The sequence below is a fragment of the Sarcophilus harrisii genome, chromosome 6, assembly GCF_902635505.1.
Source record: "Sarcophilus harrisii chromosome 6, mSarHar1.11, whole genome shotgun sequence".
In the NCBI taxonomy this organism is placed as follows: domain Eukaryota; kingdom Metazoa; phylum Chordata; class Mammalia; order Dasyuromorphia; family Dasyuridae; genus Sarcophilus; species Sarcophilus harrisii.
Genome location: NC_045431.1, coordinates 47,372,972 through 47,396,934, shown reverse-complemented (window position 1 = coordinate 47,396,934; position 23,963 = coordinate 47,372,972). Strand labels below are relative to the sequence as shown.

The window sequence follows — 23,963 nt, the reverse complement described above, 5'->3', positions numbered from 1 at the left end:
ATAAGAACTAACTTCTGCTGCAGACTGAGACAGCTCTAAATGTGATGACCTCAGCCTATTTTAAAATCCTCTTCATTATTGTTGATTTGCCCTATGGGACCAAATGGAACAAGGTTATTCTTTCCTCCCCCATTAAAACCTTTTAAATTTTCCACTACATCTCCTCTTCTCCAATATATTATATATTTCTTCAGGCAGCTTCCTAAAGCAAAGTTCTTACATCCCCCCACAATTCAGAGAGAAATCCTTTAAATCTGTGTAGGTTTAATAGCACCTTTCCCAAAACCTGTCATCATAAACTGATTATTGTTCCACTGGTGTACTGAGCAAGTCTCTGGCTCAGCTTAGGAAATCACAAAACTGTTAGTCTCTATGGTATTTTAGATTTGTTTTTAATTATCTACTACAAATAGTATGGTATATGATTTTATTTTGCTAACTTCCTATTTTATTTTATATATCTTCCTCTTTTATTCATCTAACTTCAAGCATGAATTTTATTATTACTATTTTATTATTTGATTTTTTTACTGAAAATTTTATATTTCTTGTGAGTCTGTTTCTAGTATATGGTAGTTAAAATTAAATAAATCATTATAAGAATGGGGTGCAGCAGACTTTTATAAGAAAATGATATCTGATGTTGCCTAATTTTTACTTTATTTTTATTTTATTTTACAATCAATTCTGCTGATTATTGTTATATTACTGTCATTTAAAATGCTCTTCAATACTTTTCAGCTAAATTTTCTTTAACAATTTCCTTCTTTCTTCCTCCCTCCCTTGTCACCCCTTTCTTTCCTTGTTTTCTTTTCTTTCTTTCTCTTCCTTCCTTCCTTCCTTCCTTCTTTGTTTCTTCCTTCCTTTCCTTCCCATCCTTCCTTCTTTCCCTTCTTTCTTTTTTTCCATATTCTATTAAAATAATCCAAAGAAAATATAGAATAAATATTCATTTATTAAAGAGAGTAGCAGTTCCAGAATTTTATTAATTTTCATGGATAGTGTTTAGATATGCTTATATTTTATCAAAATGGAGAATTTAAATTCAATCATTGCCATGTCCAAAATAATGATCAAAATCAATTAATACAAGCATTAATTATTTTCAAATTATTCTGGTAAATGAAAGTACTATATCATTGTAAATTACTATTTTAAAAGAATTGAAACTTCTAAAGTTTTATATATTATATGTATGTGTGTGTGTATTTGTGTATCATGCATATAATAATAAACAATATTCATCATGTCCTATAGCCTTATATGTTGCATTGCATTTGTTGTTATTGTTTTTCAGCCATGTCTGACTCTTCATGATCCCATTTGAAGTTTCTTTGGTAAAAATTCTGAGGTAGCTTTCCATTTCCTTTTCCAACTCATTTTATAAATGAAGAAACTGAAACAAACATGGTTAAATTGCCCAGAGTCATCTAGCTATTAAGTTTCTGAGACCAGTTTTGAATTTAGGATTATGAGTCCTCTTCACTCAGGGTTCAGCACTCTATCCACTAAACTAACTAACTGCTCTGTATTATGTTAATGTACCACAGATTGTTTAGCTATTCCCCAGCTGAAGTATAGGAATTTATTTCTGTTTGTGTTGGTGTTTTGTTTTTTTTCCCCTAGTGTCATTAACACCATTTATGCATATGCCTCATAGTAAAATCTCTATATCAGAGGAGCTTTCTTACATAATTCCAAATTATTTAGAATTCATAATGTTTGAATCATTTCAGAGCTGTAACAATATGTCAGTGTATCTGTCCTTCAGCATATCCTTTTACTTGGATGACTTTCATATTCTGTTATTGTTATGTATTTGTTGTTTAGGAGGTGAAATTAGAGAGTTCTTTGGATTTACACATCTTTTATTAAGAATATGCTGCATTCCTTCAGATGGTTGCTATAGAATACAATTCAATTTTTTAAACCCATTTGTTCATATTTTTGGCTTATTTTCTTATGGAAGAATGGCTAATCTTATGATTTTATTAGGTTCCCATAGACCTTAGATATCAGAAAATTATCAGAGATATTTGATAGCAAGAAAGAATTGTTTCCTCAATTTAACTTTATTATTATAGTTGCATGAATATTTCCATTTGTGTAAAAGCTTTTCAATTCCATATAAATTAGTTATTTTATATTTCTAAATCTCTCTTTCTCTGGTATTTGTTAAGACTTCATATGTTAAGCATGATATGCAAGTTACTTGATCATGTTCTATTTTCTCTTTTAAGAATCATTTTATTTAAAAATTCCTTTTATTTTCTGTTGCTATGGCTAGTTGGAATATATATTACAAATTTGATGTTTCTATTGCTGTAAATCTATTGGTTCTGAAATGGAGATTTCACATGTGAAATAACTATAGTTGCTGATATTTTGAAATGGTTATGCTACCATCACTGAAAAAGAAGGTAGCATAAAAGTAAAAAGGACCCACATGTGCAAAAATGTTTGTAGCAGCCTTTTTTGTAGTTATAAGGAAATGAAAATATGAGTAGATGCCCATCATTTGGGGAATGGCTGAATAAGTTATGGCATATGAATGTAATGGAATATTATTTTTCTATAAGCAATAATCAGCAGGATGATTTCATAGAATCCTGGAGAGGCTTACATAAACTGATGCTAAGTGATATGAGTACAACCAAGAGAACATTCTACACAGCTACAATCATATTATATGATGATCAATTGTTATAGACTTGGCTCTTTTCAACAGTGGGGTAATTCAGACCAATTCTAATATACTTGTGATGAAAAAAAGTTATTTGCATCCAGAGAGGATTACTGGGACTGAATGTGGATCACAACATAGTATTTTCACTATTTTTATTGTTGTTTGTTTGTTTGCTTGTTTGCTTTTTTTCTTTTTCATTGTTTTCCTTTTTTCATCTGATTTTTCTTCTGCAGAATGAATATGTTTAGAAGAACTGTGCATGCTTAATCTATATTGGATTACTTGCTGTCTAGGGGATGGGAGAAGAGAGCAAGGAAGGACAAATTTAGATCAAAGAGTTTTGCAAGGCTGAATGCCGAAAATTATCTTTGAATGTATTTTGTAAAATAAAAAGCTATCATAAAAATGGAGATGGTGTAGAAAGCTAAAGTAAAGAGCTAAAGGTCATTTTTTCCCTAATTTTATGCAATGCAAAGATATAAAAACACATCATCTAAGGGAAAACCCACTGGTTATGAGCCGTTTTATGCTTTTCACTGAAAACTAGTCATAGAACTGGAAAGGAATTCAAAAGCCATTTAAGTCAAATCCACTTATTTTACAGACTAGATCTCAAAAATCAGGCACAGTTTTTTCTAGTATGATAAAAATAATTTCCAGAATATATGGCCTTCTATCACAACCCAAGGGGTAAAGAACATTATCAATGAAATGTGTGGTAAAAAATTAGCTCAAATGAGATACAGTAAAAGAAAGATTTAAAAGGTCAGCCCCAGTGTTGTTTGGCTCCTCAAAGAAACTTAAAAAAAAAAGAAACTCTAGAAGACATTCAACATATTAGATAGAACTTGACCAAGAAAATATGAACCAGAATTACATAGATTGAGAGAAAATGTTTGAGTTGGAATCTTCTCATTGTCTGTATGCTATTCTTTGATGACATCAGAGAGCTACAAATATATTTCTGTACAAACATTTTTTTCTCTTACAAATTTAAACTTTGTGATTCATCAATCATTATGAAAATGATATGACATTTTCTACAGATTACATAATTTTCCCCAGGCTTCTTGGGTCACATTGCCCAGTAAAAGAAACAATAAACAACAACAAAATATTTCTTTTAAGTGGAGGCTATTTCATGAATATATCTCTGTAGTGTGTTGAATTTGAAATTAAGACACAGTATGTATCAAGACCACCAGTTAATTAAATATGATTAAATAAATGTTTTTGATACATGTATACATGCAACTACATGCATATAAATAATATACATACTCATCTCATATATCATACTCATCAAACAAACAACATATTTACCAATATAGAATATTCAATTATGCATGTTTACAATAAATTGTAGATAACTTCAAATATGTATCAATAGGAAAAAAATAGTTCTTTTGGATTGCATGATATTTGTTCCCTTGTAAGATTAATGTAACAGCCACTCAAACTCTGGTGCTTTTTCATAGCATCAAGATGACTATGGGGTCACAAAGGTCATAACAGATGTGGTACAGATTCTGGGAGGTCTACCAAGCTAGTAAAGTTTTAAGTGTAGGCTCAATTACAGGCTATGCATCTGTCAACACTCAGCTGGGTGCAAAGTCTTATCACCAATCTAGCTAAAGGCAAAGTCTTATCACCAGAAATCCATCCAGCAACCAGTGAAATTTCCAACCACAGAGCTCAATGAATACTGTTTTTTTAATACATGGGAAAAGAGTATGATTTGCATTTGGAAAAGGAATACCCATCCATTTAAATTTTAGGAATGCAAATGTTCAGTTAAAAAAAAAACAATTTAATGATTAACATGAATAGATGTTTAGGGATGAATATAGGTAATACACAAAATTATTTGCTATCTACTCTTTCAAATTATAAATTATGGTATTAGAAAATTTAGAAACTAGAAAAATTCTTAATTAGTTCTCTAAAATAAAAAAAGCAACTATATTAGAAATGAAACAAACTTATGATTCACTGATCTCACATAATTACTGAAATTGTATATATATTCACACATACACATACCTGTAATTTGATTTGTGTATATGTTTATATATATACATTTTATATATACACATTTTATATATACACATTTTATATATATATATATATATATATATACACATACAAACATATATAAATACATGTATTTATGTATATGTAAGGGTGTTAATTTATGTATGTATTTGTGCAATGTTCTTCTCTAAAATATAATATTGTCTGGGAGCAGGTTTCTTGGGGGGGGGGGTTCTGGGGGCAGCCTTAGTTTCAGTTCAGTAATTCCCCCAATGCAGCCAGGGGTTAAAGTCAAAATTCTTTATTGAGAATAAATGCCAAATGTGATGACCGTATATTTTAAAATCAGCCAGTCAGGAATTCAGGTTAGGGGAAAATATTCAATCTTTATTCTCAGTAGAGATGAAAAAAGATTGGAGGTAGAAGAGAATCGTCAATAGCAATGTGTGCAGCTGAGTCAAGAAACTAGCCAGGCCAGAATCCACGAGACCAGCAGCCACCAGAACAGAACCCACCCAGCCGTCTCTCTCCATTTCTCTTCCTGCCCCTCTGCCTCCACCCACCAAAATCGTCATTTCCTATACAACACATCAGGACTTACACAGAGAGTGGGTGGAGGGACCATTCTTTCTCCAAGCATATATATTAATAGAGTATAGTCCAATTAATATTTAGCCTCACGTGCTTGGGACCTCAGTGCATCAACTCAAGCCTTAGCCCATTACACCACACTGAGTATACACCAATCATTATATCACTAGTAAACCATTATTTGTTGTAGGATTAAATCGTTTCTAAACTAGATTTAACCACTGTCTCCTCAATTCCACTTAGTACCTTGTTTCAAGTTCTGGTCCATAACATCTCCTTGTAGGATCAGATCATACTGAACCTTGCTAAATTAGATAATTATTGTCTCTATTGTATGTATAATGTATAATCTCCACTGATTTAACACCTTGTAAAAATCCTAACATATTTGTATAAATAGATGATAGATAGGTAGATAGATGGAAAGATAGATAACAGGTGATTTCTTCCTGATTTCAAATGTGGCCTCAGACACTCACTAGTTGTGCAACCCTGGGCAAGTCAATTAATTGTTTGTCTTGGTTCCTCATCTGTAAAAAATGACAAAGAGAAGGAAATGGCAAATCACTACAATATCTCTCCCAAGGGGAAAAAAAAATAAGGTCATGAAGAATAGGACAGAACTAAAACAATTCAACCACAATAATAACAATGGACAGGAAGTTAGGTAGTACAGTAAATACCAGTGCTTGCCCTAGAGTTATAAAAATTTGAATTTAATTATACAAATGAGGTTAATTTATCATAGCTTTCTCTTCATCAAAAGTTGAACTTTTAAGAATGGAAGAATAAAATTCTACCATCTCTCAGTGTAGGAAGCCTCTTGAATCTCTGTTTTCTGAGCCCAATGCAGATAACCCCTACCAAAAATTCTAATGTGATTGTTTTCACGATCCAGGCAAAGATCTTTGTCTCTCCTAGAAACTATACCATTTAGGTTCATTTTTGCCCTTTCATAAGAACTCTTCTGGTGCTATTTCCAGTTGTATTTCAATTGGTGTCAGTAAAACCTTGGAGCTTCTGGGCAATAAGATCCTTTGATGGGGAAAGATATCCCAAAAGTTACTGGACACATCAATGAAATTATTGCCCCAAGCCTAATTAGAAAGAGAGCTTTGTGGATCAGAAGATTGACAGATTATGAATTTGGTGTGAATGTCTTATTGGAAATGTCTTCAGTTTTATGTAAGTCAAGAACTGCTGTGAAAAGTATCTCCAAGTATTGCCACACTGCTAACCTTACAGGTAACAGTGAAGTCATCTTGCCAGTTTGCACTTTCAGAGTGATCGTAGTGGCTCTCAGGCTGCTAAGAAACTAGCAATGTAGGATTTTTTAAAACTTCATATTGTAGTAGCAAACTTCAAAGAGTTTAAGGACATTGGTAATGAAGTTTACCACAGTCTGAATAATGACTTTAAATAGAAATGTGACTAGTTAAGTAAAGGATGACAGTGACTTTGCTTCTAGTATTATTTAGAATAAAATAGCTCTGGAGTTGCTAAAGAATGCTGTTGGTATATACTATACAGATAAGAATATAATTGGCATGGATGTTACTGTCTTGGAATTTACCTGATCATAGAAATATGACTTGGATTCCAAATCTCCTGATAACCCTAACATATACATCACATGTGATTCTCTTGAGAACCTACATAAAATGTTCATCAAAGATTTCATTCATCAGGATGATTAGCATACTAGTAATTCAAGTGACAGGGAGTTATGATTTCTAATTGTTTTGTTTAGACTGATGATATTTTCTGGGTATCTGAAATGGATATATCAAGACTGATTTCACTCCACTGATCTCAACCTCTAGACAAAGATTATTGGATTCTCAGAATTAAAGAAGTGCTGGAAAATAAAGCTCAACATGCTGGGTGGTGCTTCAGAGCTGTTCTGACCAAGTAAACTCTGTGTTTAGGAGAATCCTAGAACTAACAAGCTCTAATCACTTGACTAAAAGTTGCTCCTATACAAAAATTGCTAACTTTAATTACCAAATCAGTTACTTTTATTGGTAGGATCCTCTACAGCTGAATTCTCTTTTTAACTCAACCTCTATGTTATTCTCTCATTACTTTACTGAAACTATCTCATCAGAGTATGTTTGGTTGGAATTTTTTTAGAAGAATTTGTTTTATGTTCCTGTAATTGAACTAAAAATGGCCTGTTCTAACTATTTTCTCATATATTGAAGTGTGGGGCCATATACTTGTGGTCAAATTGCTGATAAGCTTACAGACCAAATCTTCTGTGAGAAATAATATGTTTCCAATAATTTACTAGAAAAAAGAGAAACAGAGATAGAATCAGCAAGTTAGATTTTAGAAGCAGGCAGATTATTTTTTTTTTACAGTGAAAGATGAAAAGTAACTTTCTTTCAAAGGTTTGAAGAATTCCATGGTTACAAAAGTACACAAAAATCCTTCAATTCAGTAATCAAGAATTTAGCACTTATTGACCATCTAGCTCTGAACAAGATTTTTTTTAAGTACAGCTTTTTATTTACAAAACACACACATGGATAATCCCTCAATATTGACCTCTGTAAAACCAATGTTTCAAATTTTCCCCTCCTTCCAACCTCTTCCTCCCCCAGATGGTAGGCAATCCAATACATGTCAAACATGTTAAAATATACGGCAAATCCAATACACCCATATTTATAAAGTTAGCCTGCTGCAGAAGAAAAATTGGATCAAGAAAAAAAAAACTGAGAAAGAAAACAAAATGCAAGCAAACAACAGAAAGAGTGAAGATGCTATGTTGTGCTCCACACTTAGTTCCCACAGTCTTTTCTTCAGATGTAGATGACTCTTTTCTTTACAAGATTATTGGAACTGATTTGAATAATCTTATTGTTAGAAAGAGCCAAGTGTATCAGAATTGATCACCATAGAATCTTGTTTCTGTATACAATGATCTGGGTCTGCTCATTTCACTTAGCATCAGTTCATGTAAGGTCTCCCCAGGCCTCTTCAAAATCATCCTGCTGATAATATTCCATAACACAAGAATATTTTCTATAACAAGTCAAATAAGCAATTATATAGCTTTTGTTTAAGGGAATCCATTATCTTCAAAAAAAAATTAAAAGTCCATTTTATGTTTGTAAAACATACTTTTAGGGAATTTTTCCTTAGTTTAAGCCTAAATTTGGCTTTTCACAATTTCCAACTACTGGAAACAAAGTAAAGCAATGCATTATGTCTTCTCCCTGGTAGTTCTTTTTATTTATTTATTTATTTTTTGTAAAAGTTCTTTTTGAAATTATTTTTATTAAATCTTTTTTATTTCAAAACATATACATAGATAACCTTCAACATTCCCTTTACAAAACCTCGTGCAATCCTTCTACAACTATTTCTCCAATTATCATACTGCACAAGAAAAATCAGTTCAAAAAGAAAAAAAAAAGAACGAAAACTAAAAGCAAGCAAACAAGAACAAAAAGTGAAAATACTATGTTTTGACCCACACAGGCTCCACCATTCATTCTCTGGATGCTGATGGCTCTCTCCATCAAAAGACCATTGGAGTTGGAACTGGTCTGAATCACCTCACTGTTGAAAAGAGCCATGTACACCAGAATTAATCATTATATAATCTCATTGTTGCTATGTGCACTCTTCTGGTTCTATTCACTTCATTTAGCTTTACTTCAATTAAGTCTCTCCAGAGTCTCTGAAATCATCTTGTTGATTTCTTATAGAACAATAATATTTTACAACATTCTTAAACCATAACTTATTCAGCCATTCTCCAACTGATGGGAATCCACTCAACTTCTAGTTCCTTGCCTCTTAAAAAAAAGGCTGCTACAAATATTTTTACATATGTAGATCCTCTCTCTCTCTCTCTCTCTCTCTCTCTCTCTCTCTCTCTCTCTCTTTTTTTTTTACAATCTCTTTGTGAAACAGGCCCAGTAAAGACACTACTGGATCAAAGTGTATGCAAAGGTAGAAAGTTCTTTGGGTATAGTATACTGCTTTCCAAAATGGTTAGATCAGTTCACAACACCAATGATGTATTAGTGTCCCAGTTTTCCCACATTTCTTCCAACATTCATCATTAACTTTTTCTGTCATCTTAGCCAATTTGATAGGTGTGTAGTGGTAATTCAGGGTTGTCTTAATATGCATTTCTCTGATCAATAATGATTTAGAACATTTTTTCATATGGTGAGAAATGGTTTTAATTTCTTCATCTGAAAATTGTTCATATCCTTTGTCCATTTTTCAATTGGGGAATGACTTGAATTCTTATATATTTAAGTTAATTCTCTATATATTTTAGAAATGAGGCCTTTATGAGAACTCTTGGATGTAAAACTATTTTGCCCAGTTTATTGCTTCCCTTCTAATGTTGTCTGCATTGGTTTTGTTTGTACAAAACATTTATAACTTTATATAATCAAAATTATCCATTTTTCATTCCATAATGTACTCTATTTCTTTTTTGAAATCAATTTCTTTCCTTCACAGATCTGAGAGGTAGACTATCCTTTGTTCTTCCAATTTGCTTATAATATTACTCTTTATGTCTAAATCACAAATCAATTTTAATTTTATCTTTGTATGAGGTATTAGATATGGATCAATGCCTAGTTTCTGCCATGATAATTTCCAAGTTTTCCAAAAATTTTGTCAAATAATGAGTTCTCATCACAGAAGCTGGCGTCTTTGAATTTATCAAATACTAGATTACTGTAGTCATTGATAATTGTATTTTGTGAACTTAATCTATTCCATTAATCAACTAGTCTATTTCTGATGAGCTCTGTTATTGTTTTTCTATAAAATAAGTTCTATAAAATATTTCTGGGTTGTTTGGTACTGATTAATAAACTGATTAATTTAGATTGTATTGTCATTTTTATTATATTAGCTTGGCCTATCCTTGAGCATTTGATTTTTTTTTTTTTTTGCAGTTGAGTAGATCTGAATTATTTGTGTGAAAAATGTTTTGTAATTAGATTCATATAGTTTCTGACTTTATCTTGGCAGGTAGACTCACAAATATTTTCTATTATCTACAGTACTTTTGAATGGAATTTCTTTTTGTATCTTTTGCTGCTAGAATTCCTTGGTAACACATATGAATGCTGATGATTTGTGTGGATTTAATTTTGTATCCTGACACTTTGCTAAAGTTGTTAATTGTTTTTAGTAGGTTTTTAGTTGATTCTCTAGATTCTATAAGTGTATCAATATATCAGCTACAGAGGGATTATTTGGTTTCCTCATTACCTATTCCAATTCCTCTAATTTCTTTTGCTTCCCTTATAGTTAAAGCTAGCTTTTTAATACAATAATGTATAGTAATGGTAATAGTGAGCAACCTTGTTTAACTCCTTATATAAATGGCAATGGCTCTAGTTTATTCCTATTACATATGATGTTTGCTGATTGTTTTAAAATACATAATATAGATCATGTTAAGGGAAAAAATTAAGAGTTGGCTTTATGAAAAAATCAACAAATAGATAAAATTTTGTTAATTTGATTAGAAAAAGGAAAGAAAAAAATCAAATTGTTACTATCAAAAATGAAAAAAAAAATGCCACCAACGAAGAGAAAAAAACAAAGCAATAATTAGGAGTTATTTTGCCCAGTTATATGCCAATAAATCTGATAATCTAAGTGAAATTGATGAATACTTATAAAATGCATTGCCTGGATTAACAGAGGATACAATTATTTAAACAGTCCCATTTTAGGGGAAAAAATGAACAAGCAATTAATCTAATCTTTAAGAAAAAAGATCCAGGACCAAATGGATGTACATGTGAATAATTCCAGTACTATGCAAACTATTTTGAAAAATAAGGAATGAATGAGTCCTACCAAATTACTTTTATGGCAGATATAGTATTATCTTTACAATAACATGGTGTAATCTATTTGCTAATATTTTATTTACAATTTTTGCCTCAATATTCATTAGCAAAATTGGAACTGAATTTCTTTCTTTGTTTTGATCTTACCTAGTTATGCTATCAGCACCATATCTGTGTCATAAAAGGAATTGTAGGACTCCTTTCCCTCTTTTTTCAAATAGTTTGCATAACATTGGAATTAATTATTCTTTAAATGTTTGGTAGAATTCACATGTAAATCCTGATTGTGGCTCCTTGATATTTGAATTTTTTTTTTGGCTAGTTATAATATTTTCTCCTTGGTCTAATAATTCTGAAATTTAGCTTCAATATTCCTTGGAGTTTTCATTTTGGGATCTTTTTCAGCAGGTAATTGGTGAATTCTTTCAATGTTTATTTTTCCTCTCATTCTAGGACATCAGGACAGTTTTCCTTGATGATTTCCTGGAAGATGTTGTATAAGTTCTTTTTTTATCATGGTTTTCATAAAATCCAATAATTTTTAGATTGTCTCTCCTAAATCTATTTTCCAGGTCAGTTCTTTTTCCTTCCACTGAGGTATTTTATATTTTCTTCTATTATTTCATTTTTGTTTTGTATTGTTGGACTGATTCTTGATGTCTCAATGAGTCATTTATGGACATTTGTTCAATTGTAATTTTTCTTCATTTAGCTTTTTAATCTCCTTTTGGATTTTGTCAATTGAACTGTTAAATGAGCTATTTTATTCATTTTATTTTTTCATTTCATAAATTCTGTTTTTTAATGAATTGGTTTCTTTTTCCATTTTGATATATTTATTTTGTAAAAATTAATGTGCTTTTTTCCATTTCAGTAAATCTATTTTGTAGAGAATTATATATTTTTTTCATTTCTGTAATTTTAAAGTTTTATTCAGATAATTTCTTTAATTCCTTTTCCAAACTCTCCTGCAAAGTTCCCATTTCTTTTTCCCAGTTGTCTTCTAACTCTCCTTTATGCTTTTTTTGAATTCTTCCAATAATGCCTTGTAAGATAGAGTCCAACTCATATCACCTTTTGGGACTTCATCTGGAGATGACTTGCCTTTAGTGTCCTCAGGGATTGAGATCTGTTCTCTGTCTCCATAAAAGCTATTTATGGTCAGAGTTCTTTTTGCTTTTTTGCTCATTTTAAAGGTTAGGGTCTGCTCTTAATGCAAAGGGGAACTTGTCCTAAGCTTTTATAGTTGACAGTGATTTCATGCTGTCCTGTGTCCAATGCTCCTGACTTCCTTCCCATTCTGGGTGGGCGTGTCCTAGTCCCAAGTTATTCTGAGTTTCAGAAGCTCACCATTTGCCTTTTGTAGTTGTGTTGAATGTTTCACAGCTATTCTGCTGATCTGCTGGCATCTGAACCAGGACAGAATAGCTAACACTGCTGTATTTTGACTAAGAATCTCCCAGTAGATTCCCCTAATGCCAAATATAACATCACCCTGGGTCCCTTCACTAAATCTACCCTTGGCCACCTCCCCCATGCCCTCTCTGATTGAAACAGATCTTTATTAATGTTCCTCCAAAATATTTTCTGCGGTAAATTTCTTGCATTCCAAATATTTGTGTGTTCTGTCACTCCAAAATCAGTTCAGAATCTCAAGCTGTTCTTGATCTGGGGGATGCCAGAAATAGCTCAAATAAAATCTGTCTTCTCTGTGTCATCTTGGCTCTGCCCCACCAATAGTTCTTTAAATACTTGATTCTATCACTCCCTGGTCCGTCCTATGTTTTGTTTTTTCTTATCTAAGGCAATTATACCTAATGACCTCAGAAGCATCAAACTCTTCACTCTAGACAGATTTAAAAGTCCCCATTTTGTCTGGAGACAGAAAAAGGTAACTGAGAAAATTTAACAATAGTACAAATAAAATGCAGACAATGTTAATTTGGGATTTTCTTAAGTCAATATGCTATCTTCAGGTATAAATGTCTACTTTTTTCACTAATGGCTTAAACAATATCTTTTCTAGCATAATTCTGGGTAGTTTGTTATTTTCTGCTAAATAATCCATAATGATTTCAAACTAGACATGAACAAAACCAAAGTATCTTTTTCTGTAAGCCTCTGCCTCTTTCTATCTTCTCTGTTTTTGCCAAAGTACGACACTTTTCCAATCACTCAGGTTTCTGAACTTGGTCATTACTGACTTTTTAATCTTTTCACCACAGAACCTAATATCTATTTATACCTATTTGAAGTTTTTATGGCTAAGTGGGAGTCAAGGGAGAAACACAAATTAGAAACTAAGATAGAAAGCAAGAGTCTAGGGAGCCAATATGTGCAAACATGATAAATCAGAAAGCAGGATGTTTGCTGCTCTTTAGATAACTCATAAAAGAATTCATTTGCTGTTCTTTGGATAGAATGCAAGATGTTTACACTTTCTCTGAGGGGATCAAAACTAGTTTCAACAGTGGTAGGCATCTCTGAGATGAGTTAAAGTTTACTTCCCAAAAGATCACTAGTATGTCCAGCAACCCTAGGCTTCAGAAGTTCTCCTGATTGGGGCTAGCAGAATTGTTTGGTTCCTTGATGAAAAAGGGATGCACTAGCATATTTAGTGAATCAGTATAGTCATTATAGAATCCAGCTCATACATGACTACAATATTTTCCCTACTCTTCTCCATCTTCTGTCCTCCCAACTTCTTTCAAGACTTAAGTAAAATCTTAACTCTCTACAGGAATCTTCAATACTATTCCCACTTTTGCTCAGCAACTCCCTGTCATCTACTCTCTATCTTCTATATGCCTTATTATTTCCATGTTATCTCTCCATTAAAATAAAGAGTTCCTTGAATACAGGGACTTTATGTGCTTCTTTCTTTCTTTTTTTTTTCTTTCTTTCTTCCTGACTGCCTTCCTTCATTTCTGCCTATCTTTTTGCCTTTATTGCATTCCCAGAGTTTAGCACAATGCCTGGAATATAATAAGCACTTATTAAATGCTTTTTGACTAACAATTCCATATTTACAAAAAGTTTCTTAGATTAAAAAGTACAGAGATATTGTCAGTCTGTACTAAAGAAAGAGATTTTACTCAAGAGATTTCTCATTCTCAAAGTAATCAAAAATACAGTTGTAATCCTCTATGAAGCTCTTATTATAAATAGATTAGAGGATTATAAATATTTAGCAAAGACAGGATTTGAATCCTGGTGCTTAGACTACAAAGGCAAAGCTATTTTTAATAAGCATTACTGGAATACTATTACATTAAAAATTGATTAGAATGCTTAAAACTACTGCCCCCATTAAATCACATTTAAGGGACAATCTTTGTATTTTTAGTTAATTTTTTTGTTAAGTTGCTAATTAACTCTGGTTTATTATATGATAGCAACTTCTGCTCAGTTGAGCAAACTCCTATCCAAACAGATCCTTCTCTCATTTGGAGGTAGCACCTTTCAGCATACTTCTAGTCCCACATCTGTGAATGTCAAGCACTCTCCAGAGCTGACAGGCAGAGCTAAAAGGAATGCTACACTCCAGCTTCAATGAAGTGACAAGCATTGACATGAAGCAAGCATCAGGAAGAAGTGCAGTGAGAATGTTTAAATGTCAAAATTTTAAGTGGCTGATGGGGGAAAAGGATGACCCAAGATCCAGGATTCCTCAGTGATCTGTAAGTCAACAAATAGTTATTGAACTGCTTCTGTGAATGTCCCAGTAGTAGGTGCTGAACATAAGGAATACAAAGGTATATTGGATGTGGACATTGTTCTTAATGAGGTTATGATTTGGTGAAGTGAAATGATAGGGAAACTTATATTGTAGTCAAATCTCTGGGTGAAAGAGACCATGCATTGTATTGGTCCAAAGTTATAGAATTAAAAGGGGGAAAGTAATCACTTCTTCCTGGAAAAATCTGAGAATGTTTTATGAAATGGGTGTTATTTGATCTAGACTTGCCATCAGGTCCAAATCAAGCTTTACAGACCTTCTGGAAGCATGTACTACTGAAGCACTAGAACCAGCCTGCTCTCTTTTTTTCAGAGTTTTTGCCTAATTTTTTCCAGGAACTAGTCATCCATGTCACTTCCTAGCTACCAGCTACAAATCAAGCTCTGCCACTCCAATTCTCATTTATGTGTTACTCTACCCTATTAAAATGTAAGCTTCTTGAGGTAGTACCTGTAAGAATCATAACAGAGTTTTACTCTCTATTTTTACCCCAACTCTCCAATGGTTTGAGAGTCTATCGTTCTAAATAGTTGAAGACCTACTTATTTTGATAATTTTAAACATCATCTATTGATGTGAGGTTAGCTATTCAAATTAAGAGTGTGGTATATTTCTCACATATGAGCAGGTAGATGTCACACTAGATAGAATGCTAAGCTGAAGGCAAGAAGATTCATCTTCCGAAGTTCAAATCTGGTTTTAGACACTTATTCACTATATGACTCTGCCTGAGCAAGTTAAGTTAAACCTTTTTGCCTGAGTTTTTCATCTATAAAGTGATCTGAAGAAAGAAATGGAAAAATCTCTCCAGGTCTTAGCCAAGAAAAAGGTCTTAGCCAAGAAAAACCCAAATGTGACCACTGAGTTGTACACAACCATAATGATAAACATACACAAAATATGCATTTGAAATTAGATGACAAATAAATTGGAATCTTTGTTTTCTTGCATTATTCTATTTTTCTAGTTTTATGAAACACCTTGTTTTTTTGCTTTTTTTTTTGTATGGAGTCTAAAAGGGAGAAGTGAAGAAGACTATTCAGAAATACTATTAAAATGATGTAAAAATGGATTTTGCTCATCCAACTTTATTTTTAAAACAACATATAACGTTCTTCTCCAACAGTTCAAAAATGGCTAAAAACTGAATTAAGAGGTAAATGGTGAATGACAGAAAATAGCAGTAATATAAAGATGACATAAAATTAATAAGGCATTCTTTATTTCTTAGTTTAACGTTCATTGTTTTAATTAATCAATAATTCCTGTGATGGCATAAGGTCTGTATGTATGTGTGTGTGCGTGTGTGTGTGTGTGTACATGTGTATTGCAAATATAATTGAAGAACTGTCAATCTTTATATTTTGATAGCATTTAAAGTTTTAAGTTGCAGGTGTGGGGAATTTTCTGATTTAGACAGAAAATATCTAGGGTTTGCCTTGAGATGATTGTTCTTGCCTTGAGAAGACTGTTCGCAAGGACTAAGAAATTAGTAATTGTTATATTTTTTCCTATTTATTTTTTAATACACATTGCTTTATGAATCATGTGGGAAGAAAAATATCAGAACAAGATTTTGTCCATTTTTCCTAAAACCAACTCTTGGTTTAATTAATTACTTCAATAGTTTTCTCGGTTTCAGTTTTATTAATCTCTCCTTTGAGTTTCAGAGTTTCTAACTTGATATTTAACTTTTTTAATCGCTTTTTTAATTGCATGTCTAATTCATTGATCTTCTATTTCTCTATTTTATTCATGTAAGTATTTAGAAATATAAAATTTCCCCTAAAAACTGCTTTGCAGTAGAGTTGTGAAATGATTCTATGCCCAAAGGGCTATAAACCTGTGCATACCTTTGTCTCTATTGGATCTGAATCTAAGGAAATCATAAAAGAGGAAAGAAAACCTCCATATGCAAAAATGTTTGTAGCAACTCTTTTTATGGTAGCATAGAATTGGAAAATGAGTAGATGCCCATCAGTTGTGGAATGTTATATAAAAATGATGAACAAGCTGTTTTCAGAAAACCCTAAAAAGATTTACATTTATGTTGAGTGAAACAAGCAGAACCAACAATACATTGTACATAATAATAACAAGAATGTGTGATAAACCAATATGAAAGAATTGATTCTTCTCAATGGTTCAGTGATTCAAGCCAATCCCAATAGTCTAGGGACAGAAAATGCCATTTGCGTCCTGAAAAAGAACTAAGGAGAATGAATGTCAATTCATACATGCTACATTCACTTTTTTTTATGTTTTTATTTTTAAATCTCTCTCATGGTTTTTCCATTTTGCTCTGATTTTTCTTTTCCAATGTGATTCATAACTAAATGTGTATTAAAAGAAAATAAAAAGAACTGACTTGGCAATGTCCCATAGGTTTTAGTATGTTGTCTCATTATTGTCATTCTCTTGTATGAAATCATAAATGTTTCTGTGATTTGTTGTTTGACCCACTCATTCTATAGAATAAATTTAATTTTTAATTGTTTTTTGATATCTTTCCCTGGCCCTTTATTGAATATAATTTTTATTTTCTTTTAGTCTGAAAAACAATTATTACTATTCCTGCCTTTCTGCATTTGATTATAAGGTTTTCATGCCCTCATAGATAGTCAATTTTTGTGTAGGTGCCGTGTACTGCCAAGAAAATTTTTCTCCAGAGTTAAATATCACATCTAGGTTTTCTAGAATCCTATTAATCTCCCTAGTTTCTTTCTTTTTTATTTTGTGACTACAGCTGTCTGATTCTGTCAGGTTTTCTGAAATCAGCTTGTTCATCATTTTTATATAACATTCCATAGATACATTTTTATACCAAACTGAAAGATTAACTTATCCTCTTTTTGAGCCCAAACTGATTAGATCAAGCTACTTTCCCTCTATTTTAAGTCTTTTGTGCTTTTTCATGTGATCTACTTTGTCTCATTACAATTCACCTTGCCCTTCTAATACACAGATAAACCCATTGATTTATTTTTCTTTGATATTACATCAAAATTCATTCATAACTATACCCTCCATCCATGTGATGCCCCCACTAACTGCCCCAATAACAGATACAGTTATAAGATGTAGAGATATCATTTTCTCATCTATGGATATAAACAGTTTAACCTTTTAATTATATATATATGTATATATTATATATATATATATATATAATATATACATAATATATATTTCTCCCATTTACCTTTCTATGCTTCCATTGAATCTTGTGTTTAAAGATTAGAGTTTTTGTTTAGTAGCTTTTTCAATATAAATGACAGAAAGTCTTTTACTTAATTTCAGATCCATTACCTCCCCTGAAAGGTGACATTGTTCCTTGGGGTTCTTTAAAAAATACAATTGGGAAAATTAAAAAAAATTTCACTGAAGAAAACAACACCTTAAAAAAGTAGCATTAAATAAATGGAAAAAGAAATACAAAATTTAATTGAAGAAAATTACACATTCAAAACTGGAAGAGGGCAAATGAAAGCTAATGGCTCTATGAGAAATCAAGACCAGTCAAACTAAAAAAAGAAAAAGAATGGAAGAAAATGTAAAATATCTGACCGGAAAAAACAGCCAACATGGAAAATAGATACAGAAGAAACAATTTAAAAATTATTAGTGTACCTGAAGGCTATGAATGCCCCAAAATACTGTGGATAACATTCTTTAAGAGATAATCAAGGAAAACTACTCTAATATTCTAGAAACATTAGGGAAATACTAATTGAAAGAATCCATCAATCACTTTTAGTAAGAGATCCCACAAGGAAAACATCCATGGAACATTGTTGCAAAACTCCAGAACTACAATTTCAAAGAAAAAAATACTGCAAACTGCCAGACAAAAATAGTTCAAATATCAAGAAGAAACAGTCAGAATCTGGCAACTTCTGTAATAAAGGATCAAAGGGCCTGGAATACTCTATTCTGGAAGGCAAAGGACCAGAGGTTACAACCAAGATTTAATTACCCAGGCAGATTGAGTCTCAATTTTTAGTGGGAGGTGATGGATCTTCAATGACGTAAACGACTTTCCCAAATTCTTGACACTCTCTTGTTTACCTCATTTCTTTTTTTCATTTTTCTTCTACCACTCTTATTTGCGTTTAAAAGTCTTTTATGAAAACTTCCAAGGAACCTGTTTGGGATTGAGAGCAATTGGTGTTTTCCCTTTATTTTACTTTTACAGTCAAACTTTGCTCCTGAGGTAAGGGATGCATTGTCCTAGGTTCCTGTGAAGCTCTGAGTCTTGACTTTGAGCAAAGTGGCTCCATGTATTTTCAGGGGGTAGCTTTATCTGCTCTTTCCAGTAAACAGCCTGATTTTCCAGAATTTGCCTTCTGACCTTGGACTGGGGACTACCCTACTGGTTTGTCATGCTACTGAACCAGAACAGGAGATCTCAGTTGTTGAGCTACTGTGATTAAGACCCTCTCACTAGATTGTTATGGACCAGAACTCTGAACTTGAAACAAAGGATTCTTACAAGGTGCTTGTTATCTAGTTTAGCATGGTTCAATATGATTGATTTAATCTTACAATTAATAATGGTTTCCTAGTGATATAATGATTGGTTTATACTCAGTGTAGAGCATATAAGGTAGAAACCTTAGCCAGGATTCATTCGGAGAGATTCGGAAGCAGAGAAGACAAAGGACTGGTGGCAGGAGCTTAAGCTCTCAGAACCAAGGGGAGAAATTCAATTTGATCTTTGATCTGCCTGGAGGCTGGCCTAGATTCCTGAACTTCCACCACTAAGACCAAGGCTAGCCTGAAAGGCTCTCCAGAAAGCTGCCCAGCATCAGGAAAAGAGATAATAAAGGATTTGGACTTTAACCCCTGGCAGTTCTTGTGGTGATTACTGAACTGAAAAGAAGGCTGCTTCAAGAGACCAGAAGAAAACCGAATCAGAGAACATTACACAAGATCTCCAATATTCTGTCTGAGCTGGGTTTAGCCTTTAACAACGAGAATGACCTTACTTGAAGTTTTTTCCATCTTTCTTGAATTGGAGAATGGTTTAATTTCATCATTTTTTTTTTTTCAGAGCCTTGGTTTCATGTGGATTTTGAGGGAAATTGAGAGAGCTCAAGCAGCTTCCTGATTTCACTCCACCATCTTGGCTCCATGAAAATTCCTGATTTATAATTATTGGTGACCTAGAAAGGAAATTTTTTTAGGGAAATCATTCAAATGGAACAGTTTTATTGACTGGTTAATCTTAAAGTATTAGACCTGTGTATATGAATGAGCACCATTCTTTTTCATTCATAGTTTTTCCTTTCTCTTTGAAAATTTAATATGAGTTTGGCATCTCATTTCTCTCTCTTTATTAAGATTTGATATTATTTCAATCTCATTTCATGGTAAAAAATAATCTAGAAATAATAAAAAATGGGATCTTTTATAATTCATATTTTTTAAGAAAAAGTTTGAAATAAATGTCATAATCTGCAACCATAGTTTCATATTTGTTATATTCAAACTATTAAGATATGATTTGATATTTACAAATATATTACTTAATGCAAACATATTTTATGTTTATGAAAATTTTCTTATTCTTACCCGTTTATTTTCAGAGGAAAAAATAATAAAGCATTTTGATTGGTCATAGACTTATGAAATATCAATTCAATGTGATTTTTCTCTAAATATATCATAATGGGAGTTCATATTGTTTTTTTACCTAATTCATCTCTTCATACCCAGTTCATTGCCATTCATCAACTAACACATGTATCCCAAAGAAACAAGGTAAAAGCCGCTAAATGAAACATATTTCTCTTGATCTTATTTATTCAATAGAAATAGAATTCAAAAAAATTATCATAAAGTCTATTTTAAAGTATTTTAGGTAGGTTACAACTCAAATACATGTATTCTATTCTAATATATTCTTTATTTATTTTCTTATTAATTTTGTATGAAAAAAAGATCTTTAATTCAAAAGAAAAGGCATAATCTAAAGTTCAGGAGTAGCTGTGGAAATTAATTTGACTAATGGTCAATTGAATTATCCTGTTTCCAAGAAACCAAAAGAAAATATTGTATTAATAATAATCTTTCCCTTGAGACATGTCCACTTAACAATCTTCTTGAACATCATATACAATAGAAATAGATTATAATTATGTGGATGAGTTGAACCTAGTAACAAAACAGTTTAAGGGCATAGAGATACCATTCATCCATACACACTACTTCTATCTTTCCACACAAACATTTCTGATTTATAACACTGGACCTAATTCTAATCTGTCTTACACATTCTAAAAACAAGCCAAAATGGGAACTTTACAGAAAGAAAATATATACAGAAATGCATGTAGGGATAGGAATATGGCAAGTAATCTGACTTCTGACTTAAGTACTCATGAAACTGAAAGAAATGAAAAATGATCTTGATTTAGAGAAAAGTGTTTCTTTATTCATGTCTTTTCCAAAAGCCATACCCTCCAGACAAAAGTAGTCTGTATGAAACACTGACATTATCACAAATTTTCAGTAAACAAAAATATTAGTCAGTTTTGTCCAAACTAAGCAAATATCAAAAACATTTAGTAAAAATTCATTTTCTTCCTCTTTTTTTAAACTTTCAGGTGTCTCCAACATCTACACTCCGGGATGTTAAACAAAAAATTCACAAAGCATGTGAGTGTTTGCTATTTTTATGTTTAGTCATTTGGATCTCTTTTAGTTCTAATCTATACTTGATTGCAAATTTCAAATTTTAAAATTATTATATCTATTTGTCTCCATGATAGTTTGAGAAATTTAAAGGAATGAATATTTGTATATGATGCACTTTGCTGGATAATCCCTACTCTTATAATAAATAGATATTCTGGACATTAATTTAGCTTTAAAAATTTGCAATTTATATAGAAATATGTTCTTTGACATCTTATTCAATTATATATATATATATATATGTGTATATATATGTATATATATATAGATCTGACAAATATCTAACAATTAAAATGATTTCTGTGTCCTAGGACTTGGTTCAATGCACTTATTCTCAATTTTTAAGGTATCCTTAAAAATCCTTAATCTAGGGATTAAGCATGTACTAGGAATCAGGTTCGATACTGTAGAAACCTGGCCTGATGAGAAAGGTTAGGCTTTCCCTACATTTCCACCCAGATTGGAATCAATCAGTATCAGTATGATTTACCTAAAATTTTGGCTGAGAAAAAGGAGAGGGAAAGGAGAATAAATAGTTCTTAACATGCAATACAAATCAAATAAATGATGGATGTTTATTTATTATAGAGAAAAGAAATTCTAGTTAAAATAAACAGTAAACATACAAATATACAAAAGCAAAACATAACTATATATAATATTTTATATATAAACTACACTTTCCTGTGAGATTAATATTTAAAGTTCTTCAGAATATGAAGCAGCTTGCAGAACAGCTGAGTAGTATCAATTCCATTTCATTTTAGTATATATATATATATCTGACAAAGATCTAACAATTAAAATGGTTTCTGTGTCCTAGGACTTGGTTCCTCATAATCCTTGTCTTCTGTTCACTCAAGCCAGTATTTGGCCTCATCCTCTGGTTGATAGCTGTCTTCTCTAAAGAAGATATTTCCTCTAGTCCCTGTGAGCTTCAAAAATATTTCCCAGGACTTCTGGACCTTTTAGATGCTCAGGTCACTCCACATCAAGATTCATTGATCTTGGAATGGATGTTTTGTGACTGAGGAAAAAAAAACATAAAATGGAAAAGATATCACAATCCCAGGGTCAAGCTTAACTTTGAGTCCTTTGTTCATGTTGCTAGTCAGTTGTAGTCACTCTTGGGTGTTAGAAAAGCTACCATTCATTCATTACCCCCTCATAAGAAGCTCATCAAAAGAAAATTATTTGCCACAGAGCTGAGTAGAAGAAGGAGAGAGACAAAGATAAAATCAATTCTTTTGTACATTTCCACTGTATCATCAAAACTCCCTGCTCAGTAGCCAATGAGCAACATCTCTAAACACAAAAATCTTTAAACTCAGAGAAAAATTGCTGGAAGTGTTCAGGGACTGTATTATCTCCAATGTATGGTTCATTGATAGGTTCAATCTCAGCTTAAAAATAGATATATTTTAAGGTTCACTTGACTGTATTAGAATACACTTAACTTAATTTTTTTATTATTTTAAAAATTAGTTATTATTTTATATATAGTTATATAAAAATTATTCTATTTAGTGATTCAAGTACAATGCAAAGATATGTCTTTTTTTTTTAGTATTCCATTTTTGTTGTATGAGACTGATAGTTGGAAATATATTTTTGAAAATGACATTAAACTTTAAGGAATTTGAAAACGATCTACATTAAATAAGATAAATTAATATTAGCAATAATATTAATTAAATGATAATATTAACTAAATACTTCAATATAATAGAAAGGTCCTTTGATTTATAAGAAAATTTGAGTTAATAAAATTGGTTCTGTCATTTACTTACTACTCTAAGGTTTATTCCAAATACAAATTTATCATTGTATAATGCTACTTATCCTCAACATTTTGAGATTCTTCAATAATTTTTCATTTATGTCTGACACTTCATGATGGAATTTTCGTAGGAAAAATACTGGAATAATTTGTCATCTCCATTTCCTCCTTTCCCCTCTCTATTTCTATTTCTTCACCTTTAATTTGATTTTCTTACTTTTGCCTTAATCTATTATCAATAAATGTGTATCAAACAACTACTATATGCCAGAAACTTTGCTAAAAGAAACATTTTGTCAGAAATATTTTATAGATGAGAAAACTGAGGCTTTACTTAAGGTTAAGTGACTTGCCCATGGTTTTCTAGCTAGTGAGTGTCTGAGACCAGATAGGAACTAAAGATTAGTTTTTTTGACTCTAAGCCAGATACTCTACCTACTGTGCCACTTGGCTACCCAAACTCAACATTTAGCACATTTTAAAAAAGCATCATAACCATTTAATTTAATATGGTTAATTATTGCATTTGCTATATATATATATATATATATATAACATTTAAATATGTATGCACATGTAAATATTTGT

General features: G+C 31.7%; 1 protein-coding gene across 2 annotated transcripts in view; it reads left to right on the top strand.

The window, feature by feature from the left end:
• Positions 1–23,963, top strand: part of TECRL (trans-2,3-enoyl-CoA reductase like) — a 150,540-nt gene that overhangs the window by 27,112 nt on the left and 99,465 nt on the right. For both annotated transcript variants that reach the window (XM_031941412.1, XM_031941411.1), the window contains exon 2: positions 21,505–21,556. In XM_031941412.1, the coding sequence (XP_031797272.1) occupies positions 21,505–21,556 (52 nt within the window). The remainder of the gene's footprint in view (positions 1–21,504; positions 21,557–23,963) is intronic.